The following is a 13,917-nucleotide window of genomic DNA, read 5'->3' on the forward strand; positions in this document are numbered from 1 at the left end:
ACAGGGTCATTGACGGCCCTTGTCTCTGGCAAAGGCCCAGCATATCAACAGCAAGGCACTCGGTTGGTGCCTCCACAAAACACTGCTGCACAAGAGCTCGCCCAGTCTTACAATGCAAGCATCACACTTCCTGCATCGGTTTTCTACATCCTGCTTTCATTTTACCCAGTACAGATTTTCTCTTAGCTTGTCTAAGTTTTTTTGCAACCCCAAAATGTCGAGCAGTTTTTAAACTGACATGACCTCAGAACCTCCTTTTTCAATGTATCTGTGGCAACCAGCTGATACTTATACTTATACCAATTGTGTTTTTTCCCATCTCCTATATAATATTAGTTCTTTAAACTGATTTAAATCAGGATATTTAATATTTTAATTACTGAAATGATTTTCTTAAATCCTTACGTATTTAAGGGATGTTAAAAGAGGTAATTTATTTGGGATTTGCTCTTAAAAAATACCTATTCTAGATATAAATTTCAGTTTGGTATTTAAATGGAGCAGAGACATTGGCACTTAAAACACAGGTAAGACATACTTACCGTGCTCTATAATAGTGAAACTTTGGCATTTCTAACCCTATAATCAGTATTCATTCATAACTAAGGGCTTTTCTATAGTTATTCCAGATTAACTAAAATGAGAATTAAAAGTGAATTAGTTAAACTGCATTAAATCCCTATGTGGACATTCTCATTCAGAATATAAATTGCCTTAATTCAGTTTAGTTTAATTCACTAATTTAAACTAAACTGATTGAAGGCCATTTTAATTCTGAATTAGACCTTTCATACAGATTTAACTAACTGACTTTTAAATTCACACTTTTTTAGTTAATTTGGATTAATTTTTCCTGAGTGTCCCCTTGTAGACAAACCCTAAAATACTCCATTAGATATGATACAGGCTACTTTTTGAGTCTACTTAATAAAAGTTTCTGACACTGACAAATACATTTTTCTGTTACTGGGATGCTTGCTAAATTGCATCTAATGCTAAATAACATCTTAAAAGTTCTTGAATGATGAATAGTATCAGGGGTAGCCGTGTTAGTCTGTATCCACAAAAGCAACAAGAAGTCCAGTAGCACCTTAAAGACTAACAGATTTATTTGGGCATAAGCTTTCGTGGGTAAAAACCTAACTGAAGAAGTGAGGTTTTTTACCCACGAAAGTTTATGCCCAAATAAATCATAGTTTGTAGGGTGCCACTGGACTCTTTGCTGTTTGAATGACGAATGATACTGTATATGATGTACTCTTGAGACCTGAGGAATTCACCTAGTCCTGTTGGTGTCACATTGAATATTATGCACATTAATTCCTTGTGCACTGTAAGAGAATGGACCCTTCTATGAAATAAATGAATTGGAAGTTTATTTATTTTAATGGAGGAAATAGGGTGGAGATGGGAGATGAAAATAGGAGATTTGGAAACACTTCTGTATGAAGCAGTTGAACAGTTTGGGGCTGCTTATAGCAGGAAGGGCCAAACTGGCTCGTGAACCGCATGTGGCTCTATTACAATTAAAGTGTGAGCCCCCCACTTATCCTCCTATACTCCACCTTCCAGACTGGGATGGAGAGCTCGGGCTTCTGTCCTGCAGCAGGGTGGGGGGACTAGCAGCTTCTGTCCTGCAGGGGGCGGGGGCATCAGGGCAGAACCCCCACACTCCAGTAGGTGCTGCCCTGTGGGGCAGGTTGTGTGTCTTGCAGCTCTTGAACTTCTGAAGATTAGTGTATGGAACTCGGAGGGTCAGTAAGTTTAGCCACTCCTGGTTTACAGAAATGAAAAAATGGGGACATGATGATAATACCCAGCTCTTATATGGTGCTTTTCATCGGTAGATCTCAAAGCATTTTACAAAGGAGGTAAGTATCATTATCCTCGTTGTATAGACAAGGAAAATGAGGCACGGAGGCCTACAAAATAAGGAATGGAATGGAGACATGAGAGCAAGCACTTCTATTAACATTTTCTCATAAGAATTATATTATACACATCTGAAAGGAAAGTTGTTTACATACCCATTCCGCAGGGGTCTGTTTTGGGACCAGTTCTGTTCAATATCTTCATCAACGACTTAGATGTTGGCATAGAAAGTACGCTTATTAAGTTTGCAGGCGATACCAAACTGGGAGGGATTGCAACTGCTTTGGAGGACAGTGTCAAAATGATCTGGACAAATTGGAGAAATGGTTTGAGGTAAACCGGATGAAGTTCAATAAAGAAAAATGCAAAGTGCTCCACTTAGGAAGGAACAATCAGTTTCACATATACAGAATGGGAAGAGACTGTCTAGGAAGAGGTATAGCAGAAAGAGATCTAGGAGTCATAGTGGACCACAAGCTAAATATGAGTCAACAGTGTGATACTGTTGCAAAAAAAGCAAACGTGATTCTGGGATGCATTAACAGGTGTGTTGTAAACAAGACACGAGAAGTCCTTCCGCTCTACTCTGCTCTGGTTAGGCCTCAACTGGAGTGTTGTGTCCAGTTCTGGGCACCGCATTTCAAGAAAGATGTGGAGAAATTGGAGAGGGTCCAGAGAAGAGCAACAAGAATGATTAAAGGCCTTGAGAACATGACCTATGAAGGAAGGCTGAAAGAATTGGGTTTATTTAGTTTGGAAAAGAGAAGACTGAGAGGGGACATGATAGCAGTTTTCAGGTGTCTAAAAGGGTGTGATCAGGAGGAGGGAGAAAACTTGTTCACCTTAGCCTCTAATGATAGAACAAGAAGCAATGGGCTTAAACTGCAGCAAGGGAGATTTAGGTTGGACATTAGGAAAAAGTTCCTAACTGTCAGGGTAGTTAAACACTGGAATAGATTGCCTAGGGAGGTTGTGGAATCTCCATCTCTGGAGATATTTAAGAGTAGATTAGATAAATGTCTATCAGGGATGGTCTAGACAGTATTTGGTCCTGCTATGAGGGCAGGGGACTGGGCTCGATGACCTCTCGAGGTCCCTTCCTGTCCTAGAGTCTATGAATAATGTAAGACTCGTGGAACTAGTTGCTACAATATATTATTGAGAATAAGGGTGTCACTGAATTCAAAAAAGGATTACACACTTATGACTGAAATTATCCCCAATTATAGTGGATAGGATATTATGCTTTAGGAATGAGCCAAATTCTAATTGACTAGGGGTAAGGAAGACGCTTTCTCTAGTAGTAAGTTAGTCCCTAATTGTCTAATAAGGGTTTGTTTGTTTGTTTCATCTTCTTTTGAAGTATCTGCCACTGGCCTCTGGCATATTGGTCTAATTTGGTATTGTAACTCATAAATTTATTTATGCAATTGAGTGCAGTGAGCACCTATTTTATTTCCTATCACAAGTAGTTATCTGAACTGAATAAGTCATGTTTAAAGTAGTAAAGATTGATTTTAATTAACATGTTCATACACCTGAAAACATAGATTTGTCTGTATTTTATCCAGTGTTCACTACACCCGTAATAGGCTCTAAGGTAGAGGCAGAGGTTACTTCTAAAAGCCCCAGTAGTTTATTAGCAAGCAGGCTGTTTTCTGCTTGAGAGATCTCCATGCAATCTAAGAGCAGTTTCTAACTGTTGTGCAAAACTAGATATGCACAATAAACACAGTACTGGGGAACACAGTCACACAAGTTTCCTGATATTTGCTGCTCCCAAATGCGTCCAGCCAAGAAAACCATATGTTTTATCTAAATATTCAGTAAGTAGGTAGCTTCCTATAAGAAATTAAATAAATCTTAACAGCTTCTGGCCCATTAAGGGTACATCTATATCAAAAGTGCTACAGCAGTACAGCTGCTGTATCCTAGACCAGTGGTTCTCAAATTTTTTTTCCACGGACCACTTGAAAATTGCTGAGGGTCTCAGCAGACCACTTAATGATCTTTCCAAAGGTTATTTGTACAGTTTGCTAACGTGCAAAGCGCTTTGAATAGAAGCACTGTATAAAAAAAACCTTAATAATTTCTTTTTGTTCTACAAATAAAAGCACACAACTTGTGTTTTAATATCAGTAGTCTTAGCTTTCTAATGTGATGAATGCCTCCCCTGCTGCGGCAGCCCCCTGAGCTTGGGCTCGGAAGGAGGGGGTCTCTCCCTATCTCTCCCACTGGGGCTGGGAAGGAGGGGGTCTCTCCCTCTCTCCCCTGCCACAGCAGCAACAGAGCTGAGGCTGGGAAGGAGGGTCGTGTCTCCCCAGCAGCCCTGGAGCTGGGGAAAGTCATCTCTTTCTCTGGCCACTGCAGCCCTGAACATCCCAAATTCCGCCCATCCCCTCTTCTCACCTCACTGCCCTCTATTCTCCCCAGGGCCGGTACCACCACCTTACATCTGCATCTTCTCCATGGTTCAGGCACCTAATTAGTGGAGCCACACCAGCATGGCTCCACTAATTAGGTGGGTAGCCCTTCATCGTCTCGTGTGCGGCCACCCAGGCGTGCATCTTTGAAGGAACTATCCGCAGACCACCTGAATGGAGCTCACAGATAACTGGTGGTCCACAGAAGTTTGAGAACTTCTGTCCTAGAAACTTACTAAAGCAACTGAAGCATTTTTTCCCCTGCTGTGGTAAATCCACCTCCCTGAGAGAAGAATTCTTCCATTGACCTAGCTGCTGTCTATCTTCTATGGTGTCCACACTAGGGTTAAGTTGATCTAATAACTACATTCCACAAGATGTGAAATTTTTCACAGTGCCAAGCAATGTAGGTAGGTTAACCTGTGTTTTAAGTGTTGCCTAAGGATTAGAGGGGAATGTAATGTAATGTTCTGGTAGTGGATGCTGTTGCTCTCACACGAGTCTATGTCCAGCACGAGACACCATCTGCACTTCCTCACCCCTCCCAACAACCACTGGCTGGCTGGAGGTTAGTGGGAGGCTCTTTATGGGCTTCTGCAGCAGCTGAACAGGCTTAGTAGCAAAGGAAAATTTACTTTCATTTTTATATTTAAACCAATGGCAGCAGCTCAACCCCCCGAGGTGAGGCAAATTCCTGCCTGGGGACGAGTCTGACACCACGTTTCATAAAGCGCCAGCTCCTGGAGTCCCGTGTTGGCGGCGCTCTCACCTCCCACGGGGCTCCGCTTGCCCAGAAAGACTAAAAAATGCGTCCCTACTCCCCGAAAGGCTCCAGCCTTCTTTCCCCGGCCCCGGTCAGCTCCAGGCCAGGTCACAGCTGTGGCGAGAGGCCGAGACGCCTCCCCGGGCAGGGCCCCTGTATGCTGCGGCCTAGGCCCTGGCCCGCTCCCTGGGAACGTACATTGCCATAGCAACGGCTCTCCGGCCCTGAGAAATCCAGGCGTAGCGATGGCAACGCTGGGCCTCGGTTCCGCCTGGCGGAGCGTGGAGGATTCACTACAAGGAGGGGGAATCCGCCGCGTGGACACAGGCACGAGGACAAACTTGGGCGAGCAGCGCCGCCCCCAGGCCCCTCGGAGGAGCGAAGAACCCCTCCCTCCCTGTGAACCAGTTTCCGCGGGGGACCTTATGGATGTAACACCAACCAGAGGTGTGCGGCCGAGTCGTTCCCCGTCGCCGGAAGTGACGAAGGGAGGCGGTGCCCAGCCTCGTGGCAGCAGCTCCTGCAGGAATAGGGCGGCCCTGAAAGGGGGCGGAGTCGTTTCAGCTTCGCTGAGCTTCGGCGCGTCCTGCCCCCCCACTTCCTTTTCTGGCTGTCCAGGGAGCCGGTCGTGGGGGTAGCGCAGCGATGTCGCTGAGCCTGACGGTGAACGCGGAGGTTCCCCCGCTCGGTAAGCGCCGCCCGGCCTGGCCCTGACCCGGGACCCCGGCCCGCTGCCCTCGGGGGCCGCACCCGCCGGGTTGCTGCTGTGTTGCATCATGCGGCGCTGGGCGCAGGCTCCTCCATTCATCCTCGCGGCCGTGCGGGGGCGGGGAGACAGGCGGGCAGGCGGGAGTGGGGGAGGCAGCCTGACCCTTGGGGTCTGCGGAGCTAGGTGGTTCCTTGGCCCCGTGGGGCTCAGCCCCTCTTCCCCCCCCCCCGCCTGATTCATTCTGCCCGGGCTGAGCCTCTGTGCCTGGCTCCCCCCGCACTCGCGGAGCGGGGCTGACCTGGGGGCCGGGGAGAGAGGGGTGGGGGCTGCTGATGTCTCTTTGGCACGCAGGATCCTTCGGCCAAAGCTGCGCTCAGGGTGTTCCCCCCAGCGGCTCAGGTCTGCCCTGTTCGGGGCACGGCGCTGAGAGGTTTTTGCTCTGTCACTGGGGGCTCAGCATGGTAAGTGGGTCTTGTCACCTGCCTGCGGAGAAAGTGACAGAAATACTACAAGCTTTCTGAAACGACACGTCATCTGCACGGCTTGCCGTGCGTAGCCTTGTAGTAACAGAAAGCTGGATATGGTAAACAGCGACCTGAGAAAATAAACCGGGAGCAAATTATGGTCTTGTTCAAATGTAGCATTTTATTGATAACAGAGAAGGACAGACTAAATGCAGGCACAACCATAATGAGCTAGGGAGATGCTTCCCCCACTTTTGCTAATGTATTTCATCCCTGACTTGCAACAACCTGGCTATTGCAGTGCTGAACGTCTCTTGAGGTGGCTTCTCTCCAATAGACTGCTGGCTCTGTTGCTGTTTTTAATATTTAATGGAGATGTTGATGCTTTTAGTGACTTACTTAGAGGTTCTATTTATAATTGGGTTTCTTATGTTACTTCACAGGTTGTAGACCAAATTTTTGATTTATTGGCTAATTGTTTCATACACAGATGCCTTTTTCTATATACATATAATTGTATGTGCAAAAGTAGAGACTGCTTTTGCAAAATTCATTGGATATCTAATGGATTCCTGTGTACAGTGGTAGTGTAGCTGTGTTGGTCCCAGCATATTAGAGCAACAAGGTGAGTGAGGTAATATCTTGTGTTGGATCAAATTCTGTTGGTGAGAGAGACAAGCTTTGGAGCTTACAGAGAGCTCTTCTTCAGGTTTGGTAGATGTACTCAGCAATCCGTTCCATCTTGTATTTGGTAATGACACTGAGAACTTTTCCCAGACCTGAAGAAGAGCCCTGTATAAGCTTGAAAGCTTATCTTTCTTGCTGACAGAAGTGGGTCCAGTAAAAGATATTACCTCATCCACATTCTCTCTCTAGTGGCTATTCACTTGAAGATCTAGTTCAACATTGGATGGCACATTCTCTTTGCTCTCTTTCCTGCTCCAGTTACTCATGTAGCCAATGCTTTTCTTCATCCCTATACACCAGGGGTCCCCAATGCGATGCCCATGGACTAAGTGTGCCCACGTACTGGCCGGTGAACAAGCATGCTCCAAATGCTTCCGACAAGCTGCGTCATCCAGAGGCGTTGCTGCCGAAATGCCGCTGATTTTCGGTGGTATTTCAGCGGCAACGCCTCGGGATGACGCTGCTTATCGGTGACATTTTGGCGGACGGTCATCCGCCGCCACGGTCCTCCGTGGCTCGTCATCTGGTGCCCACCAGACAAAAAAGGTTAGGCACCAGTGCTATACACTGTCCTACCATGTGGGTGAAAAAACCTTCTCTGCAACTGCTGCTATCTGGAAACAGCCTTTCACTCTTCTGCCACACTGATTCTCCATCTCATTGCAAATCATTGCTGAAGATGCATTCTTGCCTTGCCTCTGTGCCTTAATTTTTCTTTCTTTATGCTTTTGTAAATTGCATTTTTCAACTCTAGAAAGCATTTTGGGATGCAGTTTGTATGAGATGATTTAAAATATGCATGGCTGTATATTTAAACAATATCCTGCGGAATAAAATTTAAATTTTAGAAACTTTCACTCTACTAAGCATTTTCTAATAACATCTGATAAGAGAGGCAATGTGGTCTAGTAGGTAGAGTAGTTGCACAGGAGAGCTGAGTTCTATTCCTGGTTCTGCCTCAGGCCTGCTGAGTGACCTTGGGCATGTTGCATCACCTCTCTGTGCTTCAGTTTCCACATATGCAAAATGGGGATAATGATGCTGATCTCTTTTGTAAAGCACATTGAGATGTGCTGCTGAAAAGTGCTCTAAAACAGTGGTTTTCAGCATGTGGTCCATGGACCCCTGGGGGTCTGCAAACATGTCTAAGATTTCCAAAGGGGTCTGCACTGCCATTTGACATTTTTTAGGGATTCCCAAATACAAAAAAGTTGAAAACCACTGCTATGAAGAGTTAGGTGGTGGTATTATTATGAAAGACATCATACAAAATTGTAATTAGTTGAAGACTTAATTTGTATTTGACAGCTCTTACTGAGTTGTACTTAGAGCATGGATTTTAGATTAAAGGATTCTTAGGCCTGGTGTACACTGGGAAATTAGATCAGTGTAACTACATCACTCGGGTGTGAAAAATCCATACCCCAGAGTGATTAAGTTAAATTGACCTAACCCCTTGTGTGGACAGAGCTTGGTATTGCCTCCTAGAGAAGTGAATTATCTATGCTGACAGGAGAACCCCTCCCATTGGCATAGGTATTGTGTATGCTGAAGTGCTGCAGCGCTGCTGAAGTGCTGCAGCGCTGCTGAAGTGCTGCAGCGCTGCTGAAGTGCTGCAGCGCTGCTGAAGTGCTGCAGCGCTGCTGAAGTGCTGCAGCGCTGCTGAAGTGCTGCAGCGCTGCTGAAGTGCTGCAGCGCTGCTGAAGTGCTGCAGCGCTGCTGCAGCATTTTAAGTATAGACGAGCCCTTATGGATAACATTGAAACACAGTGAACATTACAAATATAACATTTTTATTTAAGGAAAAATAATTGTTTTCTAAAAACATCAAGCACTTTTTTATCCTAACTTTTTCCTAGTTCATATTAATAATTGCTCTTGTGAAGTAGGGGGAAAGAGTACTAACTATGAATGTAATTTACGTTAATTACAGAGTTCAGCACCTATGTAGTTCTTTTCATCTTCAAAGCATTGTGCAGACATTAATTAATTCTTGCCTCTCTCACAAGGATACTGCAAGTGATAGTACCCCATTTTTACAGATGGAGAACTGAGATGAGGGTCATTGAGTGTCAAGCTTAGTGCCAGAGAGGGAGTCTGACAACTGAGATCACAGTTTGGGAGTTCCTTGCTCCTAGTGCTCTGTTGAGGCAAATTTATTAATACTACCTTTTGTAACATAAAATACAGACAAAGTGGAGTGCATAACGAAGAGCTGTAATGGGCTTTACAGTGTAAGGCTCTGATCCTGTAATTGGATCTGCGCAGGCTGCCCCTTGTGCATATGTGGAGGCCTGTTGTCTTCACACAGGGGTCTCTTAGAGAGGAGAGGCCAAGGGCATCGTCGCCAGACAGTCAGGTCCCACGTACATTGACAGTACATTGTGTGGATGCTTTCTGTACTCCTATGGATAAAAAGATGATTTCAGTCTTTAGGGTGCTTAATCCTTTCACAAGCATTAAATCTGCTTTAAAAAAAAATGAACCTGACCTTTTGTCTCTTCTTTCCATATGCCCCCAGTGGTAGTGGCTGAGGTGCACAGTATTGACAGACTTAAAATGTTGATGTGGCACACAGCCTTACTGTGTGAAGGCATTTGTCCAAGATGTTTTTTCTCCAGAGTATAGTCTCTTTAGTGGCATTTAGATCATGACTATTTTTAAGTAATGTGTTTAGATGCTAATGCTGCTTTAGGCCTCTAACGAAGAGCATGTGGCAGGCCTCTGCTGAGGAGTAGATGACAGCAATATTCATGTCAAACAATTTGAGCGAGTTTCTTCTCTAGCTTGATGTGGGATGGGATGAATTTTCAAAGTATCCTTGGGAAGCAAAATAACATTAAAACCGTCCTGTTCTGAGATCACTGCAGATTACTGTACACCAGCTTTTATCCCTTCCTCCTAGACCATAAGGACTACCAGGAAAAAACTGCCTGTTTCTAGACTAAAACATTGATTCCTTCCCGTCGCCCTCTGTGCCTTTCAGTCTGAAGGCACCAGTTAAGACACACGGTGTGTGTGAATACAAAAATGTAATTGTAATCTATGAAATAGTCTTTACTTAGGAGAAAGATCAGCCATATTTTATCATCTGTTTGATTTTTAGGAGCTTTGCTAACTGTAGAGCATGTGAAAAATGATGTCAAAATTTTGGTTGAAGAAGGCAAAGAGACCATCCTCCGTGTATCTGAGTAAGTGACTTTGCATCTCTTATCAGCATTGGGTCAGCGTTTTTTAAAATTGATGTGATGATGACAGTAATCTTTTTGCAGGGAAAGAAAAAGCAGTACTAAAATTATTGTACTGTGTATTTTTTGCAAACAGTTGCAATTTTTACTCTTTTTTTAAATAGTTTTCATCTTCTAATGGAAAAATTAGAGAGTGGGAAAACATTAAAGAAAGGTCGAGCGGCCTCTGCTGCTTGTGATGTACACATACTTTAAATAATATTTAGTCTATGCACTCTAGCTCCTTATATGGTGCCTATCACTTCATTATCTAAAGCATTCACCTCCTCCATGTGCTGTGGATTCTCATGGTGGCAGCCATCTTGTGATAAACAAGTGTCTGTATAAATGTATATACAGTATGAGCATGTGCGTGTGTGTGCATGTGATGGTGGATCAAGGATTTTATTGGTATTAGTTTGAGTTGACCACATCACACATGAGAAGGGAAGCCACAGTGTCATCCCAAAAAAGTGCCAGTTAACTCGAAAGCATGTCATCCCGTATTTTGTTTATGCCACATCTTCTAGAAAGAAGCTATTTTAGCTATTTCCCCTTTTAAACCATATGCTATTTTTGTTTTCTTGGAGTAACAGGAAAAAATAATACCAATAAGTTCTAAATATTTTTCAGACTGGTTTCCTTTAAATTGTAAAGTTAAGGATTTTAAGAATTAATACCTCATGACCCGCCAAGGATAGAAACACAAAGCTAAGTGTCCTGCAGACACAACTCCATTGACTTAAGTCGAGCTGCGCCATCTTGTTTGTGTACATCATGGACAATTGTACCTGTAGAAATCTGGGACATGCAGGTCTCCCGTGGGACAAGCATGCTTCTGGTTTTAAAAGTTAACACGATATTGGACTTAAAAACTGTCACTAACCCATTACTTACTACGCTGGGGTTAAATTTTCAGTCCCTGTTTTTATCTGATCATATTAGTGCAGCTGTGGCAAACTGCTGACAGACTGGAAGTTTGAGGTGCTTCAGTGGAGACTCTAGACCAGAGTGCATCTAAGGTCAAAGATGCAACATAAATGCAGGTTATCTGATGGTTGAGGAAATATGCCATATGTAGGCATGAAATTATGGACGCACTAGAGTGGAACCATAGTTAAGTTATCAGGTTTTTTTTGCCTTAAAGGATCTTTACAAAGGGGCTGTTCATCAATACCAACCTCTACCAAGAACAACTGAGACAAACAGATGAGTGATAAAGCCTTCAGTTACAGTGATCGCATAGTGCATGTTCTATAGGATGGTCTTGTGCTTAAAGAACTGGCCTTGGACCTGAAAAGAGAGGGATCTTTCTGTACCTCTGACTTCCTGTGTCACACTGAACAAGTAATTTAAACCTAAGGCTTTAGAGGTGGCCACTAATTAAGCTTTTCAGTTTGCTGTATTTATCTTCTAAAAATCAACTGTACACTAAAATTATGAATAATTACACAACACATAGTAATTCTCATTTTGACTATTATACCATAATGCATGATGAAATTGTGTGGCAATTCTTTTCAATCCTTTGCTATGCATTTTTGAAGTCTCGTAGACTTTAGGGTCAGAAGGGACCAATGTGGTCATCTAGTCTGACCTCCTGCACAAAGCAGGCCACAGAACCCTACCCGTCCACTTCTATAACAAACCCCTAACCAAGTCTGAGTTATTGAAGTCTTCAAATTGTGGTTTGAAGACCTCAAGCTGCAGAGAATCCACCAGCAAGTGACCCATGCCCCACGCTGCAGAGGAAGGCGAAAACCTCCAGGGCCTCTGCCAATCTGCCCCGGGGGAAAATTCCTTCCCGACCCCAAATATGGCGATCAGCTAAACCCTGAGCATGTGGGCAAGACTCACCAGCCAGCACTCAGGAAAGAATTCTCTGCAGTAGCTCAGATCCCATCCCATCCAACATCCCATCACCGACCACTGGGCATACTTACCTGCCGATAAACAAAGATCAATTGCCAAAATTCAACTATCCCATCATACCATCCTTTCCATAAACGTATCAAACTTAGTCTTAAAGCCAGATATGTCTTTTGCCCCCACTACTCCCCTTGGAAGGCTGTTCCAGAGCTTCACTCCTCTCATGGTTAGAAACCTTCGTCTAATTTCAAGTCTAAATTTCCTAGTGTCCAGTTTATACCCATTTGTTCTTGTATCTACATTGGTACTAAGCTTAAATAATTCCTCTCCCTCCCTAATATTAATCCCTCTGATAAAGAGCAAGCATATCCCCCCTCAGTCTTCTTTTGGCTAGACTAAACAAGCCAAGCTCTTTGAGTCTCCTTTCATATGACAGGTTTTCTATTTCTCGGATCATCCTAGTATCCCATCGCTGAACCTGTTCCAGTTTGAATTCATCCTTCTTAAACATGGGAGACCAGAACTGCACACAGTATTCCAGGTGAGGTCTCACCAGTGCCTTATATAACAGTACTAACACCTCCTTATCTTTGTTGGAAATACCTCGCCTGATGCATCCTAAAAGCGCATTAGCTTTTTTCACGGCCATATCACATTGACAGCTCATAGTCATCCTGTGATCAACCAATACTCCAAGATCCTTCTCCTCCTCTGTTGCTTCCAACTGATGCGTCCCCAATGTGTATCTAAAATTCTTATTATTAATCCCTAGGTGCATGACCTTGCACTTTTCACTATTAAATTTCATCCTATTACTATTACTCCAGTTTACAAGGTCATCCAGATCTTCCTGTATGATATCCCGGTCCTTCTCTGTGTTAGCAATACCCCCCAGCTTTGTGTCATCCACAAACTTTATTAGCACATTCCCGCTTTTTGTGCCAAGGTCAGTAATAAAAAGGTTAAATAAGATTGGTTCCAAACTGATCCTTGAGGAACTCCACTAGTAACCTCCTTCCAGCCTGACAGTTCGCCCGTCAGTACGACCCGTTGTAGTCTCCCCTTTAACCAGTTCCTTATCCACCTTTCAATTTTCATATTGATCCCCATCTTTTCCAATTGAACTAATAATTCCCCATGTGGAACCATGTCAAATGCCTTACTGAAATCGAGGTAAATTAGGTCTACTGCATTTCCTTTGTCTAAATAATCTGTCACCTTCTCAAAGAAGGAGATCAGGTTGGTTTGGCACGATCTATCTTTAGTAAAACCATGTTGTAATTTGTCCCAATTACCATTGACCTCAATGTCCTTAACTACTTTTTCCTTCAAAATTTTTTCTAAGACCTTACATACTACAGATGTCAAACTGGCCTATAGTTACTTGGATCAGTTTTTTCCCCTTTCTTAAAGATAGGAACTATGTTAGCAATTCTCCAGTCTTACGGTCCCACTCCTGAGTTTACCGTTTCATTAAAAATTCTTGCTAACGGGCTTGCAATTTCATGCGCCGGTTCCTTTAATATTCTCGGATGAAGATTGTCTGGGCCCTCCGATTTTGTCCCATTAAGCTGTTCAAGTCTGACTTCTACCTCAGATGTGGTAATATCCACCTCCATATCCTCATTCCCGTTTGTCATCCTTCCATTATCCCTAAGCTCCTCATTAGCCTTATTAAAGACTGAGCAAAGTACTTATTTAGATATTGAGCCATGCCTAATTTATCCTTAACCTCCTTTCCATCCTCAGTGTTTAGCGGTCCCACTTCTTTCTTTGTTTTCTTCTTATTTATATGGCTATAGAACCTTTTACTATTGGTTTTAATTCCCTTTGCAAGGTCCAACTCTACTTGGCGTTTAGCCTTTCTCACTTCATCCCTACATGTTCTGACCTCACTAAGGTA

At 43.6% G+C, this 13,917-nt stretch overlaps 1 protein-coding gene across 6 annotated transcripts in view; it reads left to right on the forward strand.

The window, feature by feature from the left end:
* The first annotated feature begins 5,575 nt into the window (after window positions 1-5,575).
* EPRS1 (glutamyl-prolyl-tRNA synthetase 1) overlaps window positions 5,576-13,917 on the forward strand; it is a 65,166-nt gene continuing 56,824 nt past the window's right edge. For 2 of the 6 annotated variants that reach the window (XM_030557481.1, XM_030557482.1), the window contains exons 1-2: window positions 5,576-5,746; window positions 10,025-10,109. In XM_030557481.1, coding sequence (XP_030413341.1) covers window positions 5,704-5,746; window positions 10,025-10,109 — 128 coding nt within the window. In that variant the 5' untranslated portion in view covers window positions 5,576-5,703. The remainder of the gene's footprint in view (window positions 5,747-10,024; window positions 10,110-13,917) is intronic. The other 4 variants (XM_030557483.1, XM_030557484.1, XM_030557485.1 and 1 more) reach the window with 2 other exon arrangements.

The sequence above is a fragment of the Gopherus evgoodei genome, chromosome 3 (assembly GCF_007399415.2).
Source record: "Gopherus evgoodei ecotype Sinaloan lineage chromosome 3, rGopEvg1_v1.p, whole genome shotgun sequence".
NCBI classification, from domain to species: domain Eukaryota; kingdom Metazoa; phylum Chordata; order Testudines; family Testudinidae; genus Gopherus; species Gopherus evgoodei.